At 36.5% G+C, this 23,289-nt stretch overlaps 1 protein-coding gene across 7 annotated transcripts in view; it reads right to left on the bottom strand.

Moving 5' to 3' along the window:
• igsf9bb (immunoglobulin superfamily, member 9Bb) overlaps positions 1-23,289 on the bottom strand; it is a 154,150-nt gene that overhangs the window by 82,582 nt on the left and 48,279 nt on the right. For all 7 annotated transcript variants that reach the window (XM_058758146.1, XM_058758144.1, XM_058758147.1 and 4 more), the window contains exon 2: positions 5,209-5,400. In XM_058758146.1, coding sequence (XP_058614129.1) covers positions 5,209-5,400 — 192 coding nt within the window. The remainder of the gene's footprint in view (positions 1-5,208; positions 5,401-23,289) is intronic.

Raw genomic sequence — 23,289 nt, 5'->3', positions numbered from 1 at the left:
TGTGTAGAATTTGAGCTGAAGAACAGTTATTTGTTTGAAATAATGTTACATTGACAAACAGTTTCACACGTTTGTGTCTTTCTTCATTCAAGAAGAAAACAGCACTTTTGGAAATAGTACATAATTGTGCCCACTGAACACCAAGGTCGCACAATCAAAAAACTTCAGAACTATTCCTTACATACAGCAGCTTCTGTGAGGCCCTGCAGATCAATAACACTGAAGGAGAACCAGAAGCGAAACGAGAGCGGTCAAACGCCTGGCCTATTTTTACAGCTGTGAGAGAGTGTTGATGGGAGCAAGAGAAACAACGCTGACATGCGATGTAGGGTAAAGATAGTCCTCAGGAAGTGACACGCTGGAGGTCAATACAGTATGGAAGCATGAAACTGCCTCTCCTACTTTCATATTCTTTTCACTTTTCCTCTTTTTCTTTCTCTCTCTCTCTCTCTCTCTCTCTGTCTCATTAAGTTAAAGGCACAGTTCAAACTTGAATGCGGAAGACAAAAGCAGACTTTTTTAAAGAATTTTGAAAATTTTGACCCCACTGACCTTCATATGGTCAAAAAAGTCATGCAGGTTTGGAACGACATGAGGGTGAGTAAATGATGCAGTGTTATTACAGTTAACTAAACTAACACAATTAAAAATCATTTTCATTCACTGAAATACAGTTGAATTAAAATAAAAATACGGAAAGACTTAAAAACATAATAAATAAATAAGTTGAAAGAACTTACAGTACTAAAACTAAAACTGAAATAAAAATAGCTAAATAGAAATATATATAAATTTTTTTTTTTAAATGACAAAAGCAAAAAATTACTAGGAATTCAACTGAAATTAAAAAGAAAATTATATAATAATATATAAATAACAAATAAAATAATAATAAGATAATACAAATAAATATATATATATATATAAATCAAATCAAATATTTCATACATTTGAATTAAATAGTCATGGTTTTGCGGTAAAGCTGTAATTAACGTGATTCAGACATGCCTCCTGCCTCCAGTATTGCAGGCTTTTTTTGTGCAGTTCCTGCGTAAAAAAAGACTAAATCTTTTAAAGCATCGCTATTTCAACTCCGTCTAGCATTAATGAATAATACATTGACTCTCACATATGTGGCCACTTTATCTTCTCTCAATCTCATGCTTACACAAAGACCCAATACATGGGATTCATATAGAGTCATTTGGTGACAAGCAGGCTTTTTGTGGTGGACATCGGATATCTATGCCTGAGATATGCTGGATGTGTGCAAGTTACCATTACAACAGGGGTCTCACACTCTAAGACACAGAGCTACTGTAGATGTGCTTAGTAGAGCCATTAATCTGGAGGAGGCGGTGCCCAATATAAGGCCAGAGGTCAGAGGAAATACACTGCTGAATGTGACCTCATGCAAGAACTCATGTAAATACAGGTCACAAGGCCATCTATGGCAATTATGGATCCTGCTCAGTGGAACAGATAAAAGACATGTGGAACTTGTGCATCCTGTGTGGAATGACACAAACAGAACAGTATGTACAATACATATTTCATTTAGACAACTTTAAAGATGATTTTCTCAGTATTTAGATTTTTTTGCACCCTCACATTCCAGAATTTCAAATAGTTGTATCTCGGCCAAATAGATCCTAACAAACCATACATCAATGGAATGCTTATTTGTTCAGCTTTCAGATGATGTATAAATCTCAGTTTTGAAAAATTGACACTTATGACTGGTTTTGTGGCCCAGGGTCACATATGTATCTAGTATGTGTACTACACAGATATATAAATTTCCCGGTACTGATAAACAAATAATTATTTTAATTTTAATTTTAAATAGTTATGTATTTTTATACATATCAAAAAAGCAATAATTGAAAATGACTGAAATTGCAATTTATGCAAATTATATATACTACCAATTATAATTGAGAAATTTTTTTTAGTGTCTTATTATTATTATGGGGTTTTTTTTCAAATAAAATTTCGAATCACGCACATCCCAGGTTTCAACACCAGCAGAGCAACTGCCGTCAAGATTTTTTAATATCTTAATCTGTTTAAAAAATACAGCTCAGCTCTGCACAATGTGTTAAAATCACTGCTGGAAATTCAGCTGAGGATTCAGGATGAGAGAAAGTAAAAAAAACTTTCCAATCTCATTATCATTCACTCTGAGTGAGAGCCATTAAAATTGCATATCTTGCCCTGAGCCACGTCTGATAAACTATCACAGTTTCTTTGCTTTTATAAATCTGACATGCTCTTAAATTATGCCCTTTCTGTTTCCACTCCTTATCAATGATGTAATTTCCAATCTCAATTAGGAAGAAAAGGATCATATTTGATCTCCCGCGCTCCCCTCCATCCCATTCCAAAACCTCTCTCATCTGCTCGGCTGATGCTTTGCTCTTGAGATCAGCGCCTCTTCCACCTGTCCACAGATCTGGACCGCTAGATACACTGGAGCAAAAGATAAGAGCTTTCTTCAAACCAGCCCTCACGTTTCGGTTCATAATCTGTTGACACGGCCGGCTCTTGCCCTGTGATAAAGCTTTCAGCCTCTATGAGCGAGATTAAATAATGTACTTAGATCTGGACTGGGCTGATTTCAGAGACAACAGTAAGATATCTCCATTTCACTGGGTCAAACATATGACTAAGCGACCTGCTGTGATTCCACGCATATGAAAAAAAACTAAACGAAACAGGTGAGCTATCCGTCACTTTGAGATACAGACCAGCCACCTATACTTATAGGCAGATTATTGACCAAATTAAAACTTGTCATTTTAAAGGCCAAAAGCAAAAAAGGCAGATACTGATGGGTTTATAAATAAGATAAGACATGGTTGTAAGCTATTTGTAAGCTACTAATTTTTTAATAAATGCTAGTACTTCTTGGACAGTGCCTGGAAAAAAATTAATTAAATTAAAATAAACAAAATTAAATAAAAAAATAAAAATTAAAACTAATAAAAAAAAAGTTATTTTACACATCTGAATTAGTAGTGTTGAAATAGCTTTTAAACATCTAATATATATATATATATATATATATATATACAGTAAGGAAAATAAGTATTTGAACACCCTGCTATTTTGCAAGTTCTCCCACTTAGAAATCATGGAGGGGTCTGAAATTGTCATCGTTGGTGCATGTCCACTGTGAGAGACATAATCTAAAAAAAAAAATCCAGAAATCACAATGTATGATTTTTTAACTATTTATTTGTATGATACAGCTGCAAATAAGTATTTGAACACCTGTCTATCAGCTAGAATTCTGACCCTCAAAGACCTGTTAGTCTGCCTTTAAAATGTCCACCTCCACTCCATTTATTATCCTAAATTAGATGCACCTGTTTGAGGTCGTTAGCTGCATGAAGACACCTGTCCACCCCATACGATCAGTAAGAATCCAATTACTAACATGGCCAAGACCAAAGAGCTGTCCAAAGACACTAGAGACAAAATTGTATACCTCCACAAGGCTGGAAAGGGCTACGGGAAATTGCCAAGCAGCTTGGTGAAAAAGGTCCACTGTTGGAGCAATCATTAGAAAATGGAAGAAGCTAAACATGACTGTCAATCTCCCTCGGACTGGGGCTCCATGCAAGATCTCACCTCGTGGGGTCTCAATGATCCTAAGAAAGGTGAGAAATCAGCCCAGAACTACGGAGGAGCTGGTCAATGACCTGAAAAGAGCTGGGACCACCGTTTCCAAGGTTACTGTTGGTAATACACTAAGGCGTCATGGTTTGAAATCATGCATGGCACGGAAGGTTCCCCTGCTTAAACCAGCACATGTCCAGTCCCGACTTAAGTTTGCCAATGACCATTTGGATGATCCAGAGGAGTCATGGGAGAAAGTCATGTGGTCAGATGAGACCAAAATAGAACTTTTGGTCATAATTCCACTAAACGTGTTTGGAGGAAGAAGAATGATGAGTACCATCCAAGAACACCATCCCTACTGTGAAGCATGGGGTGGTAGCATCATCTTTGGGGTGTTTTTCTGCACATGGGACAGGCGACTGCACTGTATTAAGGAGAGGATGACCGGGGCCATGTATTGCGAGATTTTGGGGAACAACCTCCTTCCCTCAGTTAGAGCATTGAAGATGGGTCGAGGCTGGGTCTTCCAACATGACAATGACCCGAAGCACACAGCCAGGATAACCAAGGAGTGGCTCTGTAAGAAGCATATCATGGTTCTGGCGTGGCCTAGCCAGTCTCCGGACCTAAACCCAATAGAGAATCTTTGGAGGGAGCTCAAACTCCGTGTTTCTCAGCGACAGGCCAGAAACCTGACTGATCTAGAGAAGATCTGTGTGGAGGAGTGGGCCAAAATCCCTCCTGCAGTGTGTGCAAACCTGGTGAAAAACTACAGGAAACGTTGCAAACAAAGGCTACTGTACCAAATATTAACATTGATTTTCTCAGGTGTTCAAATACTTATTTGCAGCTGTATCATACAAATAAATAGTTAAAAAAATCATACATTGTGATTTCTGGATTTTTTTTTTTAGATTATGTCTCTCACAGTGGACATGCACCTACGATGACAATTTCAGACCCCTCCATGATTTCTAAGTGGGAGAACTTGCAAAATAGCAGGGTGTTCAAATACTTATTTTCCTCACTGTATATATCCACCCAATAAAGTGCAATTGACTAAATGTTCCTGCAATATAAATAGCTCTTGTATTTCTTTGTAGGTGTGTAATTTCATTGTGTTCATTTAGTATAATTCAGAAACAAAACTGTGGTAAACAGGACGAGATGCAGAAAGGCAACTTCACATAAGGGTAATTTTAGGAGAATTGAGATGAAACAATCCTAGTGCTGTATATATATATATGAAATGATTTATCTGACGAAGACTGCAAATAATGACCTTGGACCAAACAGGCATTTACTGTTCACTAATTTCATGTAATATTTCAGTGCAATTTAATGTGCATGAAAAGCTTAATTCATGTGAAATGGAAAAAAAAAAGAAAAATGTCACTTCCAATGCAAAACACTGACTGAAAGAAATAATGTCTAAAACTGATGTAAAATGTGAGTTTCCTGTATTAAATGTAATAATTAATCATTTAATTAATAAAAATCTTTATAGTTATGTCCAAATGATAAAAAGTGGCTATATTTCTGTGGAAAATGTAATACAATGAGGTGGAAATCCAAGCTCACCGGCGTACTCCGTGTCCACATGAGGAGGGTAGAAGCGGAAGTTGATGAAGAAGGGGATGGGCACTCCAAACTTGAACCACTCCACCACGTAGGGCTGGCCGTTGAGTGGGTGGGTCACGTCACATCCCAGAATCACGGTCTCCCCTGCGCGGGCCGTCACAAACTGGGGCTCCTCTCTGACTCCGTGGGCACCTGTAAGAACATATGGACTTTGATGAGCAATCACACGCATTTAGGATTGTACCAACCACACACTGGAACAGCTCTGGGGAGCAATGATTCATCGAACAGCTGAAAATAGATTTTGGTTAGTAGATCAAGTAAGTCTGCAGACTATGTGCTCCACTAAAGCATTGATTGAAGTTCAGTTCTGCACAAATTAACTATACCCGGATATTCTGAAACTATTTTACTAATCAATATACACACACTCATTCATTTTCTATTAACTAATACCAATGTCAATCGACTCGAAAAGAAAATATAGATTTTTATTTATTTTTTTGTCCCCTATTTATTATAGCTGGAAGGAAACAAAGTTTTTATAGGATTTTGAATAATGTAAAACATAAAATAAAAAATATTTAAGATTCTGCATTAGGTCATTTTCCTATCATATTTATAACATTGATCATATATTTCTTACAGATGGTCAGTTGTTGCTTTCATTGAAGTATAAAATGCTCTTTGGATCATGCTGGATAGCATAATAATTAGGCTTAAAATAAAAATAAAAATGTAAAATTAATTAAAATGTACTCAACAGGTCGTGAAAGGTTTGTTTTGTGGGTTTGTCATCTCGCTGGAGTGCAGTCAATTTTTGTTTTAACGTGATTTCATGTCTGATTCAAATGACTCTTATGAACAGGTTCTTTTTAATGAGCCAGTCAAAAAGATTCCCAAAACAGTCTCAAAACTTAGCAGTCTGAATCAGTTTCACTAAGCGAGTTTTGAGACTGTTATAGGAATCTTTTTGATAAAAGATTAAAATTATTGATCAAATCTTTTTGATTAAAGATAAATATTCACAAACACAGTTTGTTTACAATGAAAAATATTCCCCCAAAAAATAAAAAATAAAGTATTTTTTTTAATGATTCTAAACAATCATCTCTATAGAGAAAATGTGTAATTAAAAAATAAATAAATTATAAATTAAGCTCTTAAATTTGTAATTTTCCTTTATCAAATACAAGCAAACAGAAGCAATTTCACCAATGGTCTCAAATGTTTGGACCCCACTGTGTGTCCCACACACCTGAAAAGCTGAATATTTTGTTTACAACAACCACACCGAGACTGATCTAAATGAGTGAGTTTTATCAAATCACAATTTCCTAGAAAGCTATATAAGCCATGAACGACAGAGTATCAACTGCTATCAGAAACTGCTATCAACCTTTGCTACAGTAACCATGACATCCGAGCTTATCTCGCAAGCAGCAAATAAACAGGTAATCAAAAATGATTCATCAAATATAATATTTGCATTAGATGGGATACAAATCCAAGTCTTGCTTTCCTCACGAGCAAAACTGACCTTGGCTTAAGGTCACTGGCCAATGAAAAACTGGCATAATCAGTGTATGATAGCTTCCTTAAGAGGTGCCTAACATGACAGATAAAACAGTCTGGCTTAATCCAAGCCTAGGTGGACTAAAATTGATTTATTCAGTATGTAATTACCTTTGTGAGGCACATCACATACAAAAAGCTGGGGAATCAAATGACTGACTCACGACTGTGATTAGATATTCTCAGCTACTGCTTTTCCTCTCTCTCTCTCTCTCTCTCTCTCTCTCCATCCCTGTAATGATGTGATGATGAGAGCCGGAGAGCCGTCGGCGCGTCCCCGTGCATATACCCAAGACTCCCGCTGCACCCACTACCTACTGCAGCAGCGCCTGCGGATTGGCTGCTGGTGACATCACCGGTGAGCAAAACAAGCCTAGGAAGGTATGACTTCACTGTTTGCACGGCTGAGAGCAACAAGCGGTTAACAAGCAGCTCTCTCTCCTCTCCCCTCTAGATTTACTCCCGTTTACAATGAAAGACACAAGGGATCAAGCCAGTCAAACCACTTGAGCCCTGAGAGAAAAGGATGTGCATTTACAACAGAGAGGACTCAACATTGTGTGCACTAAAAAGCCAAAGATCATTTGTTTGATTTTGTTTTGTTTTTAAAAGTATTTAAATTGGTAGAAGACAGAAGCATGTGCCCCTATAATACTTAAATAAACACATAAATGGAATTGAAGTTGCCCAATTATTTACATTTGCATTTACATATCAGTGTGTGGTTATTATTATAATTACTAATAGCAGTAGTAGTAGAAATAGTGATGGGAATCTTGAACTAATCTTCAAAAGTCATTTCATTAATAGAGTGGTTGTTATATTTTTGTTATATTTCCAACAGCCAAACTCCCTTAAAACATCTACCTATGCAATCTTGATCATATTTCAAATTAGGAAATCATTGCATGCAACCAAATATAATAAAATATGATATAATATAACATAATATAACATAATATACCCTTAGTAGAAGATGGCAAACTGGTTTTCAGACTTTTTTCAAGTTACAACAATCTTATCATCAAATTTGCACGAATATACTGATGGAAAGCATCAATATATTAGGCATACATTAACAATCTAGCAGCATATCATCATCTTCAAAGATCTTGCTCAACATTATAAATGTAGCGGAAGGCTGGAGGCACTGTACTTCCTTTGAAAATCCCACTTAGGAAAGTAGGTCAAAGTAACCCGTAAGTGCTCCGAGATTGTGAAGGATTTGATTCAGGACAGTGTGCTTCTTCTGAAAACACTGAATCAACACCCAAGAGTCAGAATATTGCCATCTATTTCCGCCAGTAACAAAAATCAATATGGCAAGACAAATGAGAAATCTTAATTAAAGAAAAAATCTATATACAGGAAATGCTCCAGTAAGTGTCTTTTTCATCATTGTGCCAGGCCTATAAATACACAAATTAAAGGCTATTGGCTATTCAAAAAAAAGACAAGCCTTTAACTTTCTGTTTCAATAGGCAGAAACTGGGACAGTAAAACACAATCACACCTGCTCAATTAACATAATCTGTTTTAAAACATGATTGTTTTAAAAGTTTGTTATGTTCGAGAAAATGAATTAAGCATCTGACTATTTCAGAGGGAATCTTGACAGACTGTTGCATAACTTTAATGAGCGCTGATGAGAATTTCTAATCTGCGGTGTAAAAAATACACACAGAAAATAAACAGGATGGATCCTGACTGTGCAATCACAGCTGGAAGAGTTTTTCACCTGACAGAACAACCAGACGACAAGTTAAAATTGTTTGTGTATGACTTGGGAAGAAAAGGTGTCAAGACTGCAAATGGGCAAACACAAAGAAAAAGAATAAAAAGCTCAGCGGTACAGTGCAAATTAAATGACATTACCTCCCCTTGGTGAACAATAGACTTTAGCTTCCCCATTCATCTGCATCAGACGATTTTGACAAGGCTGATAAAAACCAAAATACCATGGTGGCTTTGAAAACTAATGACGCTCTAATGGAAGGGAAGGACTTGACCTAGATCGGCGGGATCACACCACCCCTGCCATGGATCACTCACAGAGTTCACACAAAGCCCTCAGAGGTTCAGGCTCTCTGTTTTAGAGTCCCTACTAGCCCTTGTCTCCTCCAGCAGAGCTGCTCTCTGATTTCAGGTGACTTAATCATATGATTACAGCTTGAGCAGAATAAAGAGACACTTGAGCTAAATAGCTAATGATTCTTTACCTCATGATACAGATTCATTCAAATGTGGATAATTAGATTAATTAATGCTACTCTGTATGCAGGAAAGAGATAACTGAAATTCCGTCTCCTTTATGACCATTTACTGTAACTATATTTATTGATAAGACTAAGTACACATACAATGGATGCTATGAGACAACCCACACAGAATCTGCACTTATTCTGTCATGTATTTTATGCTTATCATGAGGGAAATTTTTGGACAGAGTTAAATGAATAGTTTACCCAAATATGATCATTTTGAGTCATTATGTGAATCGTTGTGAGTGCTTTTAAAGTACTCAATCAGTAATCAGTTCAAATCACTGATTCAAGTCTAAATTATTATTCAAATTGACTTCAATTTTGGTCTGTTTCTAACAAAAAGCTATCAAATTAACTACTTATATCACCGTTCAAAAGACTGGGGTCAGCAAAAATATTTTGAAATAAATTAATACTTTAATTCAGCAGGGAGGCATAAATTTTATTTTATTTTTTAAATGTTACAAAAGATTTCTATTTCAAAGAAATTCTGTTAATTTTAAACTGTCTATTCATCAACACATCCTGAAAAAGTGACAGTTTCCACAAAAATATTAAGTTGTAAAAACATTGAAAGTAATAAGAAATGTTTCTTGAGTGCCAAATCAGCAATCATAATGATTTCTGAAGGATCATGTGACACTGAAGACTAATAGCAATGAATGCTGAAAATTCAGCTTCACAAGAATGAATTTTATGATATATTAGAATACAAGAAAATATTTTAAACTGTAATATTTCATAATATTACAGTTTTGACTGTATTGTTTTATCATCAAATAAATGCAGCCTTGGTGTGCATAAGTGATTTCTTTCAAAAACATGGAAAACATTTTAAGGACCCCAAAAAGGACCAATATATACAACTATCTATGGGGAGTGAAGACAGTATATCTCAGAAAATCACAGCCAAGTAACTACCTCCATAAAAGATGACCACTCCACCACAATTTCCATTCCAGTTCACCCTGAATCACTTTATCATTGTTCCTATGAACAGGTACTGAGCTGTAATGACCAGCCTCGTAAAAAACACCTCGGAGCGGTTAGTTTTGCGAAGGATGAACCTACTTATGCCTGCTTCTATAAATAACTATAAATTACTCCTAAGTAATGACCACAGAGTAAGATGTTAGAGTTGATGGACCTCTAATTGCAAAGGAGGAACTGGGGGCAGTGCATAACTTTGAGGTTTCAACCGGCTGTCTCACGTGAGCAGAATCTTTAATGAACGCACTGATTGCTGCACAGTAACCTGCCACAACTACTCCCATATTTCAAGGTGAATATCACATCTGACAGCTCCCTAAATGATTTGACATGATTGATTGATTCTTAATGTGACCATTTACTATGTCACTGATTTATATCACATAAACTTTTGAGGCATATTATGGCATAGCATTTTTTTAATAATAATATTGGTCACACTTTATTTTAAGGTCCAATTCTCACTATTAACAAACCATTAACTGCGACTTTTGCCTCAATAAACTAATTTGCTGCTTATTAATAGTCAGTGCGGTAGTTGTTAAGTTTGGGTACTGGGTAGGGATGTAGAATAGATAAACGGCCAATATGTTGATAAATAATAGGCATGCTAATAAGCAACTAGTTGTAATAGTGAGAATTGGTCCCCATACTAAATTGTTACCATAAAATTAGTATAATATTAATATCATTATAAATTATAATATATAAATACTCTTACAAATATATTAAATCAAGCATTTGAATATTCGGATTCAGGAAATATAGATTCAGCAGAAACTCATTTTATATTTATGGATTTCATATATATTCAGTCATATTTTATAACTAATGGATGAATATTACATTACCTAATTAATATTCATGAGTCAGACTGATAAGGTTTTTAAAATGTGTCCCTCCCACTTATCAGATTATTTTAATGCCCTTGGTTACCTCAACTTGATTTTTTTTTTTTAAAGTGTGAGATGGAATTTGTGCAGACATGAAAACTTAAAATGTTTTTCATGTTTGTTCGTGGCTGTCTGGTTTATGAAGTATGCTTACGAGTTGACAACTAGAAAGAAATGCAATGTTTATGCATGCAAAAGTTGCTCTGTGTCAAAGTTTACAAAGGCAAATTGGGGTCATTTTGAGTTAAAGGCTGCCAGGAGACACATCCCTGGTTTAGTTACTTATTAAGAACATATAACTTCAAATATCTTTCTAAAGTGAGAAATGGCAGTTGTGTTTTTATGCAAATGTTAGACCAATCTGGCCTCCAGGTTTAAAAGGGCATTGCAGATGTGGGTCCCAAACCAAGCTTCTTACCCCCTGCTGAATGCTAGTATTAGGGGCAGATGGCTAAGGGTGGATCAGCATACTCTTGGTCTACTGAGAGGACAGTAATGGCATGCCAGCCACAGTTAGAGCTTTACCCCTGCACGTATGACATTAACCTAATAGGTCAGCTGGGGTTTTTAGACTTAAACCAGAATATAAGCCCCAAATGAACTTTTCTTCTTAGTTCGGGCTTGAAGTTTTCAGGCTTATTTCTACAGGTCTACTGTAACTTCAGTCCTAAGTGCTACACAATCATCATACTACAATTCGCCTGATCGTTTAATATCATAAATTTCTGAAAAAGCCTCATTGTTTTGTACTTTTAAAAAGGACACTGCATCGAAATACTTAGCTACTGTTGCAACAGCTTGTAGTGTAGAAAACGACTTACTTAAAATTGCCGATCGTGTAGATAAGTTAAATTATAAGTATCTTATAGGTCTGGAAGCTACAGTTTTAAAGTACTTTAGAGATACAACTCTGTCACAAAGTTGAGATATTGTATGAGATTTCAACATTTCAGATAATCCAAGTGGCGATTAACACCTACAAAGTAACTTTTACATTTCATTGTAATCCCATAATAATCTTTTCTTTCTATTTCATTCTATGCCAAATCTGTCCAGAATAGTTTGACAAGAGGCAGGACTCGGGATCTTATCAGTCTGTAGAAAATGTTCTTTACATATGAGACCTAGAAAAATAAAAGGCAATATAGTAGTTTGATGGACACATTAATGATTTCACATTAATACATATAATTTTCCTTTCCATTTGATATGGTTTTACACAATCGACTTTAGCACCACAGGCCAACTGGCACAAAAGTATCAGAAAAATACAGAGTACTTAATCTAGACTAATGGTTTAATCCATTTTCTTTCATTAGGCTCATGCACTTTTCAGACTGAACGACACAGCACTTTTCATGGTAGACCAGCACATATCGCTTAATAATTCCCTAATATATGTTTTTTTTTTTTTTCTGTTTAACATAAGCCAATTCAAAATGACTACACTGTATGCGGTAATGCCTAAAACCATGTTTTCAAGGCATTAGAATTTGGATGGCAGTGCAAAGTAAGAAGCAAATCAAAGCAAATTACTACAAATTACTTCAGCAAATTTCATCTGCATTTGACCTGCATTGAGAACTCTAGACTATGTCTCAGCTTGCAGAAATGCTAAATGGATGCTTTTCCCTCCCATTAAAAACAACAATGCTAAAGACCTAACACTTAAAATGCAATGAGAGGAAATCACTTAATTGGCTGTTTCCTTCAGCCCTCTAGCACAGTGCTCTGTGAGATGGAATTAGAGAATATAAGAGATGGAAATATAATTAATATAGTGTTCGTACAATGTTCTCTGCAAGGCCACAATCACTGAGGTCTTTTTCAGACAGGATGGTGGCTTTGTCAACAGTGGAGAAGAAACACAGGAGACAACAAAGACAACTGCACCAGGTTTATATATGTGACCCTGGATGAAAAAAACAGTCACAAGGGTAAATTTTTTGAAATTGAGATTTACACATCATCTGAAAGCTTAATAAATAAGCTTTTCATTGATATATGGATTGTCAACGGCAGGACTTCAGTTACTGGACAGTTTAAAAACCTTTGTATGCTGTGCCTTCAAATTTATCTCTATTAAAACACCATAGAAACAGCCACAAACATTCACCCATTCCAACGATAAAACTATTTTATAACGTGGTGCTACATATGAATTTATACAATGTGACTTGTACAGAAATGTGTTTTAAGACTTAAAACGGTCTAAACAACCGTCTGCAGTGTTGAGGAAAGTTACTTTTACTTTACTTACTTTTACTTTTTCACAATATTGCGTTACTCCCAAAAAAAGTAACTAATTACGTTACTTAGTTACTTTTTATGGAAAGTAATGTGTTGCGTTACTTTTACGTTGCTTTCACGTTACTTTTTAAATATGAGCAGGGCTTGATTGTTTTTAATATATTAAGTTCTATTTATAGCAAATGTAAAAGTCCTTTCACACCAAAAAGTGTAATGAATAAACCTCAGGCTGAAGGAAAAGTAAATTCACATCTGTACAGTAGAACACAGAAGAAGAAGGTTCAACACTCTTCAGCAATAAAAAAAAAACAATGAAGCACAATTGTTAGTTTATCTGAAGTTATTTTTTCTTATTAGTATGGTTGAACTGGATCATCAAAGGTCAGCAGCAAAGACATTGGTTAATAAAATGGGATTAGATACATTTGTGTTATTCAACATATTTAATTATTGCAGGTTTGTGTCATATTCTGAGTTTGCATTTCACTGTTTTAATTCATTTTGATGAATACTAAATCAGTTTTTTTGGGATGAATTAATGCACATTCACATTTAGTCTAGAACTACAGTAACATCATGTTCACACAACGCCTCTGCACTTCCGATTTCTCCCAATATGGGGACAGGAGACTTGTCAGTCAATAAATGGGAAAAAGTAACTCAGATATTTTCTTGTAAATTAAAAAGTAATGCGTCACTTTACTAGTTACTTGAAAAAAGTAATCTGATTACGTAGCTCGCGTTACTTGTAATGCTTTACCCCCAACACTGACCATCTGTGGGGCATAAACAAATCGTGCAAAAATATACAAATGAGATCATACCAATTTACCAAAATGTAAAATTAGTACAATCTGCCATAAGACTGCGTTGCGAACAGTTTTGGTGTCTTTTGCTGTTTCTGTTATTTTCATTCCATTTAGGGACAATGCAAAGGTTAAAACCTTTTTAAAAAACATCTTAAAACTTCCTTTCAGGATTTCTTCATGAGAGATTAGTCAAATAGAGGTTCAGGCAACTAGTCAATTTAGTTGACATACGTAGACTAGCACATCCCTAAATAAGACCTTGATTTCACTGAAGCACTAAATAAGCACAAAACTGATTTGTGTTTATTGCGAAGGGTGTCTTGAGGGTGACACGCTGGCTGGGAGGTCAAGAAACCTGATCTTTAGAATGCTCAGCATGTGCTGTAGAGGGCCGAAAAGTCTCATCAGCTTAAAAATGTATAGTAAACAGCAAAACCGCTCCCTATACAAAGCTAAAATAATCCACAGATATTTAGTGGTCACATGATGCAGCAGCACCATATAGTCAAATTATGAAATACGGTTTAACACTTAATAGTCTTTTAGACATTTGTGAATGAGAAGCTCTGTACGCTGAAAAATAACATGCAATTCTTATGCGTTAAGTCAAAAAATATTCTCTTGATTTTTGGATGCGTCATCTGTTAGAAGCGTCTCATTTCTCGTTTCGCTGCCAATTCTTTTTTCAATATCCCGCAGCTGTTGTGAGCTTGCGTTGTCAGGGCTACAGAGGTTAATCTATCCTCCAGATAGGGGCCACATGATTAAGATCCAGCTCCACAAACTCCTCCGAGGATAGTTTGATTTCCTCCCCAACTCTCCCAGGCAGCGTTCACTCCTCCTTTAGGCATGTGTGTAAATGACTGTGTAGTAATGATGTTAGAGGCTGACTCAATAACAGGCTAGGCAGAAACAGAAACAAAATATCGGTTTCCACTAATGAGGTCTTAAAGATTCTGTGACAACTGCCTTTTTTGATTCCTGGCAAGTAACCAAAAGCCAACAGACTGACACATGCTGGTTTAAATCCAGGAAAAATGATGGATTAATCATATATCAGGTAACTACAAAGTTTAAAAGGCAGCGCTGTTGCCTTTGGTGACGGGATTACTTTCTTGCATCTATTTTTATTCTGAATTATAACTAAATTCCATTTTAACCATCTATAGCTGTCATTACTTTGCACAGAATATGTTTCTCATTTATGGCTGAAAACAAAAACTCTGTACTGGTTTGCTATGCAAGATGATTTATAGTAGTTTCATAATTAGATGTAACTGTCAATAAAGGGAAGTGGAAAGTGATTATAGTTCTCATGCTGATAGATTTTGAGTCACTTTACAATACACCTCGGGGGATTTGGTGTGATCCATGAGAAGTAGTTATCTCCTCTATAGACTACACAGAAAACCCTTGTGAAAAAAGGAGTGTGTTTAATTGTGCACTTTTAGTGCACTTCAAATCTCAAAAGCAAATTTTTAAAAACAGCACTTTCAGATAATACAATATCAATTTAATAAAGGCCACTTAAGTGTACTTAGAGTAGCCTATATTTTCACCAGTTTCACAGTTATGTTCACTTTTAAAAAGTGCATTTTGTAATAGTCATTTTGTCAAAAAAAGCCGGTATTGTCCACTTTCAAGGCATCGCGAGTTCACGTTTTACTGCAGAAGCCAACAAGCGCCCTTGCTGTTTTTGAACAGAAGCCGATAAATCCATTTTGGCGAATCAGCTCGCTGTATTCAGGTCAGCTGACAAGGCTACTTTCAATTTGAAAAGTCGTGCTAGCTGAGAAGACTTTCATCAAAGCTGACTAAAAGTGATCGAGGATGGATAATTCTGACGAACTTTGATGAACCTGTGAGATCTTCTTCAGGGCATAAAAGGAAAATAAAAGCTGAAACGTTTTCAGGGAACCTTGCAAAAGCAGCGTGTTACAATGAGGACGGAAAAGATCCGTGTATACCTGAATTTGTTATTTTATTATTATTACTTAATCAAAACAATCCAACTGCAGTTTGATTTATATTACTTGGAATGCACAATAAAAAAACGTGGTTTCTGAAAAAAAAAAAAAAAGTTATTTGTTTTTGCAAATGAACTGAATATATATATATATATATATATATATATATATATATATATATATATTCAGCTGCACAGTATTCAAAGAAAATAGATTGTGAAATCACATATAAAGATGTATTAGATTACAACTATAAAGTTGTTTAAAAAAAAAACACTCTAAAGATCAGCTAACTGCATTTAATATAAATTAAATTATTAAATATTATTTCAGTAACAAATACTTCTTTTAAAAGTATGCGAAATTGTACTTATTTTTTTACAAGGGAAGGTAAGAAAGTTGGGCAGAATTTGTACAATGTTTAAGCACTTGTGAAATTCCATTAAGCTAAACTGTGCTCATTTGCAAGCAAAGACAGCAAATCTGACAATGGTGGGCGCACTGTAATATATGAGATTGTGAATATCCAGGCATCTATGGCAGGCCCCGGCTGCTAATCCTATATTGTTGGGGAAATGTTGACTGTATTCAATCCTCTTAGTCTGCAACTTTTCATGGCTGAAGAGTCAGTGATTAATCTGAAGCCTTCCAGCATCACTTCCGCAACCGAAACTGCAGATCCAAAATCATTCCCTGGAAAATCTCTGCACATTACTGATTACGCATGCTCTGCATAGCAAACAGGATGGAAGAGAAACATTAGCGGTTTCAAAACCTTAATAGGCAGCTACTTAATAGGCAACATCCAAACTGTCATGCTACCTCATAAATAATCGATTCTGAAAGCTCTAGTACATAGGCAGAAACTTTGCAAGCCTCACCAATTGCACTCTGCATGGGAAACTCATCTTACAACTGATTTTAACAGAGTTTGATATTAGCATGTCGCTAAGCTAATAGCACAATACTCTAATACTTTTCAATATTGAATCAAATATGTTTATTTAGAATTAGAATTACCATGAAGAATAGATGACAGCATAATTAAGATGTCTATGCAAATTTCCAGAGAGAATAATTGTCTCAAAGTGTTATGGCTCTTTGTAAGGAAACTCTGAGTAAAATGTCCAATAAAGAAAATTTGATGGCATAATATCCTAAATGTATTTCACATGACATTTGAGTGGATTTAATAAAGAGGCAGAGAGTATCCAAATCTCAAGATGGATTTCTCAATCATGTGCACTGAGTAAAAAAAGAGGGAAAACTGTCCTTCTCGGATTTGGCAATTAAAACCCATTGTCTCCTAAAACCTGCACATGCTAACACCATCTCACTGGTTTTGAATGATTCCCAAAAAGCAGGATTTCAGTTTTAAGCCAATCCAAATTCATATTTTACTACAATAATTGTTGTAATTGTTTTATGCTGAATGCCATGCTGAAATGTGGATTTTGACCGGAAAATGTGGATTACAACAGTACAGTCTCTCATTTAAAAAAGAACAAGAACTGGCTTATTTTTACTCAAAGAAAGCAGTGCTAGTCGCTACAGCAATTCCCGGGAACGCCTTTCAAAATATCAGGTCATTAATCCTATCGAATATAAAAATAACTGAGACAAAAACAGAAGCTGTATCTAAATATATTCCCAAACACATGAACATTTGGGTTAGCAATGGCAGAAGACACCTACGATTCTCTGCGCTGGCTAGCATTATATAAGCAGCAATTGGATTCTTTGGCAATATATCTCTCTATTTCTATCTGACAACTATTCCCTGTTTACCTCCCCTTCACCTTTTCACGGTGTGCACCTATGCTTTTCACATGCTGTAGTTCATTCCACTGCACTCTGGAGAACAGGAGAGTCCAGAAAACACACTAACAGCAAGCTAGCTCAGCAAACTGTTTTCATTTGTAACAGCGACTGGCTAAGCAGTCAATATCAAGCTGTTTCCTGCCAAAATTGTTTGTTAGTGCAGTGAAAGTAGTACAAGTATTGGACAGACGCATGTCTCAACTTAAATTTCCATGTTGCTAGTTTAGTGCTGGTCTATCTGGTTGGCGCTTGTTTGACCTGGCGCATTGTGAGAACTCATCTGCATAGTTCAACAGACATTAGCAATGCAGCAATATGTCTGTTGCAGTCTGCTCAAAATTAAAACACACACTGAACACATGGTCTTTTCATCTCCCAAACACAGGGGCTAACAGATGACTTGGTGTCAATCTGTCAGAAGATTACACTTTGCACATGGCAAGATGGCACAGCGAATGTCTCCTGACAACATTTCTTTCCCACTGGCTCCACAGCACTGTGAAGACGCACATAAAAGTGTCATGTCCCATGTCGCCCCTTATATAACACAAGCACAAAATTACTTATTCAACCCAAAATATTAATTTAACAGCAAAAACGATCACAGTACTATAGTCTAGTAAGTCAGCTGCTCTTAAATCTGCCAGTCTTTTTGAAGAAGATTGCTACATTAAAGGAATGTTCCAAAAACAAATTAAGCTTAATCAATAGCATTTGTGACATAACGTTAATTATCATTTGTCCTTTCATTTCTAAAAAAGTAGTATAGCCATAAACATATTAATATTATTTTAGTGTGAAAAAAAATGCTCACTTACTACTCTGTTAATTTATATCTTATATTAAAATATGTATTAAATTTTAAAACTTCATTGTCATGACAATATAATGCCTAAAACCTTCGAAAGAATTTATGTACACGCTTTTATAAAACTATGTTTCACATTTCTGCTTTTAAATGGCATAAAAATTGGCCCCATTAACTTCCATTGTAAGTGTCTCATCATAACGTAACCTCACTTTTTTTTAAACAAATCAACAACATGTAACTAAAACCCAAAGTATCTTACAGTTATGTGTATGCTAGGGTATGCGATAAGTAGAGCTGCACAGCACAGAGCTGAGCCATAGCCTCACTGTTGAGAGCAGTCTTCCACATGAGAGTTTTTACCAAGCCGTCAAAATCGTCAAAGATCGCAATCTAAAGTTCGGATATAAACACTAATGTCTATGGTAGCGGTCAAAATGGAGCAAATCATCTTTTGAAAGTAATTTTCGCTTCAAATTGGTGCTTCAAATAATGTTTGTTGGTTACAATGTTGATTACATTGTTTCACCACTAGGTGGCGACAAGTGACTGTTAAAAATGCATTTGTCATTGAATAATTCATTCAAGAGACTCCTTCAAAAACGGTGATTCATTCAGTAATGGAACAAGTGAAGTATTAACGAGTCAGTCATTGAATCATTCATTCAAATTAATAAAACATTTTTTAACAGAATGAAGCAATCAATATTTCTATTTAAAACAAAAAAAAATCATGATTCTCAATTTATCCAGAATCGTGCAGCTCTAGTGTTAAGCGTGCATGGCAAAAATTCACATAGTATGCACATTTTCTAGTCTTTACGCTTAGCTCGCATGTGCAGCTTTTTCACAAATTAGTTTGTCCCTGCTGTTTCACAGTCGAGAAAGAAACAGATGCGATGGATCAAATAGAAGCGCACACTGATGAGTGCTTGTTTGAGGCGGTTTACAAGACAGTTTGAAGTTTGAACGAGTACAAAGATATTAAATCGCTGATGACTTTTGGAACAAACACCGGACAAGAATTAATATTTCTTGTAAGCATGTTTGTTAGCAGGGGCATGTTCACTACTGTGTATGAGCACCTTCCCTTTGAAACTGTTGGCCGCATTTGTAAGGAGATTGTGATTGTGAGAGTGACCTCCCATACCACTCTGTAAAAGCAAGATGGCGGAGAACAGTGCAGAGCTATCTGCTGAAGGCCAACTATCACAGAAAAAAAAAGGGTCTTTGACAAAGAGAGGAATAAGACCAGAATAAACATTAGTCTGGCTTTCTTGAGATATAGAGCCCTACAAGCAGCTAAAGGGATCCAATTTGACTAGTAAATTTGTAACAATTACATTACAATATTAACATCTAGACAATGTTTCTATAGCAGCATAATAGTTACCAGATCACTTGATATTGTAAATATCTCGATTTTGTTATACCGGTATATTCCGTTTTCTTGATATGTAGCATGGGGGGTAGGGTGGTCAAAGTGCACGTTTGTTATGGTCTGAGAGGCAGTGCTCCCATGTGACATCTAGTGGTTGAGAAATCGTGTATATATAGCCCCTTTAATTAGCATCATTTTTATCATCCGGACAATACCTTTAAATCTTATTAATGGTCTGGCTGACCTCTGAGTGAAAGAGGCAGGGCAGATATGATTGGGGTGGAAGGTTGGATAGTTTGGATTTGAAGGGGAAAGTTGATCGAAGGTAGGCGCCATGCCACGAGAAGGAGAGAAGGCGGCTCAGGAGGACCTGATTCATCACAGCCAGTCAGCATCCCGCCTGCGTCACGTCCCGTTCCAGGCGTCCACCGCAGTACACAGTGAGTCGTGGCGAATGATGAATCTAATTTTAACAGATCTATAGCGCAGCCAGGCAGATTGAGAGAGATGGATGCACAGATAGCGATCGCTCAGAATTGATTGCCTTCTGAAGGATGGTGGTGAAGGAGGAGAGGAAAATGAGGGTTGGGGAGAAAAGCGAGAGGGGCGGCAATAGCAAGCAAGAGAGTATCCTGGGCAGAGAGCCTGGGGTACAGTACTGAAGTATCTCATGGCCAGAGTATGAATGTTTAATGGACGTGGTGGAGCCGGGCGGGAGGAAGCCGAGTGCGCTGCATCAATGGACAGCTGAAAAATGAGACGCGAGGGGAAGCGGTCCAGTCAGGGGGTGGGGAGAGAGGCGATCAACACGCTGCCTGGCTGGCTGCCTGGCTGCCTGCCGGGCCCACGCGCGTCAGAGGAGTCACACGCTCACACACGCTCTCTACATCTCTGTCAATTCACTGTGAAGTCCAGCAGCCTTTCCTGACACACACGATACAGCAGGATCTGAAAGCATACATGCAGTCTGGCATCTCGATCTCAGCGCTGACTGATGATGATAGTGTCCTGTGTTGTGCTGTTCTCTGTGCAGACGTGAAGTGGTAACATGATAAAAGGTATCTCTTCTATACTTCTCAGACTTTTTGTCCTAATCAGCCACGGTTACTGCAGCCTCATGCTTGGTAGCCCCACCCACACTGAAATCTCATTGGACAGAACTACCATTTCTCATTAGGGAGGCACCAGTATTTTTATTCTATACTATTCTGACTAAATAAATAAATCACTAAAAACTAAAATCAGCCATTTTACTAAACACAGTCATCAATGCTACAAGTGAATTTATGCATCACAGCATTATAAAGTACAGTATAAAAAATAGTTATTAATTTTGAAATTTGCTAAAATGTACATTTATTAAATTATAAGTGTTTTAAAAATGAACTTAGATTAGGAAATGAGCATGTACAATTAAATATCCAAGTAGCTGATATAATAAAATTAAAAATCTCCAATTAGCCAACATTCAATACTGATATACAGGTGCATCTCAATAAATTAGAATGTCGTGAAAAAGTTCATTTTTTCTTGTAAGTTATTTCAAAAAGTGAAACTTTCATATATTTTAGATTCATTGCATGTAAAGTAAAACATTTCAGAAGGTTTTTTTTTGTTTTAATTTTGATGATTAGAGCTTACAGCTCATGAAAGTCAAAAATCAGTATCTCAAAATATTAGAATATTTACATTTGAATTTCAATAAATGGCCATCCCTACAGTATAAATTCCGGGTATCTCTTGTTCTTTGAAACCACAATAATGGAGAAGACTGCTGACTTGGCAATGATCCAGAAGATGAACATTGACACCCTCCACAAAGAGGGTAAGTCACAGAGGGTCATTACTGAAAGGTGTGGCTGTTTACAGAGTGCTGTATCAAAGCATATTAAATGCAAAGTTGACTGGAAGGAATAATCTGGGTAGGAAAAGGTGCACAAGCAACAGGGATGACTGCAAGCTTGAGAATACTGTCAAGCAAAGCTGATTCAAACACTAGTGAGAGCTTCACAAGGAGTGGACTGAAGCTGGAGTCAGTGCATTAAGAGTCACCACGCTCAGACGTCTTCAGGAAAAGGGCTACCAATCCACTTCTGAAGCAGAGACAACGTCAGAAGTGTCTTACCTGGGCCATAGAGAAAAAGAACTGGACTGTTGCTCAGTGGTCCAAAGTCCTCTTTTCAGATGAAGGTAAATTTTGCATTTCATTTGGAAATCAAGGTCCCAGAGTCTGGAGGAAGAGTGGAGAGGCACAGAATCAATGTTGCTTGAAGTCGAATGTGAAGTTTCCACAGTCAGTGATGATTTGGGCTGCCATGTCATCTGCTGGTGTTGGTCCACTGTGTTTTCTGAAGTCCACAGTCAACGCAGCCATTTACCAGGAAATTTTAGAGCACTTCATGCTTCCTTCTGTTGACAAGCTTTATAGAGATGCTGATTTCATTTTCCAGCAGGACTTGGCACCTGCCCACACTGCCAAAGGTACCAAAAGCTGGTTCGATGACCATGGTGTTACTGTGCTTGACTGGCCAGCAAACTCGCCTGACCTGAACCCCATAGAGAATTGTCAAGAGGAAGATGAGAGACACCAGACCCAACAATGCAGGTGAGCTGAAGGCCACTGTCAAAGAAACCTGGGCTTCCATACCACCTCAGCAGTGCCACAAACTGATGACCTCCATGCCACGCCGAATTGAGGCAGTAATTAAAGCAAAAGGAGCCCCTACCAAGTATTGAGTACATATACAGTAAATGAACATACTTTCCAGAAGGCCAACAATTCACTAAAAATGTTTTTTTTTATTGGTCTTATGAAGTATTCGGTTACACTTTATATTAAGTGGCCTTAACTACTGTGTACTTGCATCAAAAAATAAGTACAATGTACTTATTGTGGTCATATTGTATTGCAAAACACTTCTGTTGCTATTGAGGTGGGATATGGGTAAGGTTAGGGATAGGTTTGGTGGTATGGGTAGGTTTAAGGGTGGGTTAAGGTGTAAGGGATGGCTCAACAGTGTAATTATAAATGTAATTACAGAAATTAATTACAGTTGTTAGTACATATAGGTATTTTTAAAAATTAAGTACAATGTAAAAACATGTATGTACATGTTGATTAATTTAAATGTAAGTACACAGTAGTTAAGGCCACCTAATATAAAGTGGGACCAAGTATTCTAATTTGTTGAGATAGTGAATTGGTGGATTTTTGTTCAATGTGAGCCTAAATCATCACAATTAAAAGAACCAAAGACTTAAACTACTTCAGTCTGTGTGCATTGAATTTATTTAATACACGAGTTTCACAATTTGAGTTAAAT

Source organism: Onychostoma macrolepis, chromosome 21 (assembly GCF_012432095.1).
Source record: "Onychostoma macrolepis isolate SWU-2019 chromosome 21, ASM1243209v1, whole genome shotgun sequence".
In the NCBI taxonomy this organism is placed as follows: Eukaryota; Metazoa; Chordata; class Actinopteri; order Cypriniformes; family Cyprinidae; genus Onychostoma; species Onychostoma macrolepis.
This window is presented reverse-complemented; position numbering and strand designations above follow the sequence as displayed.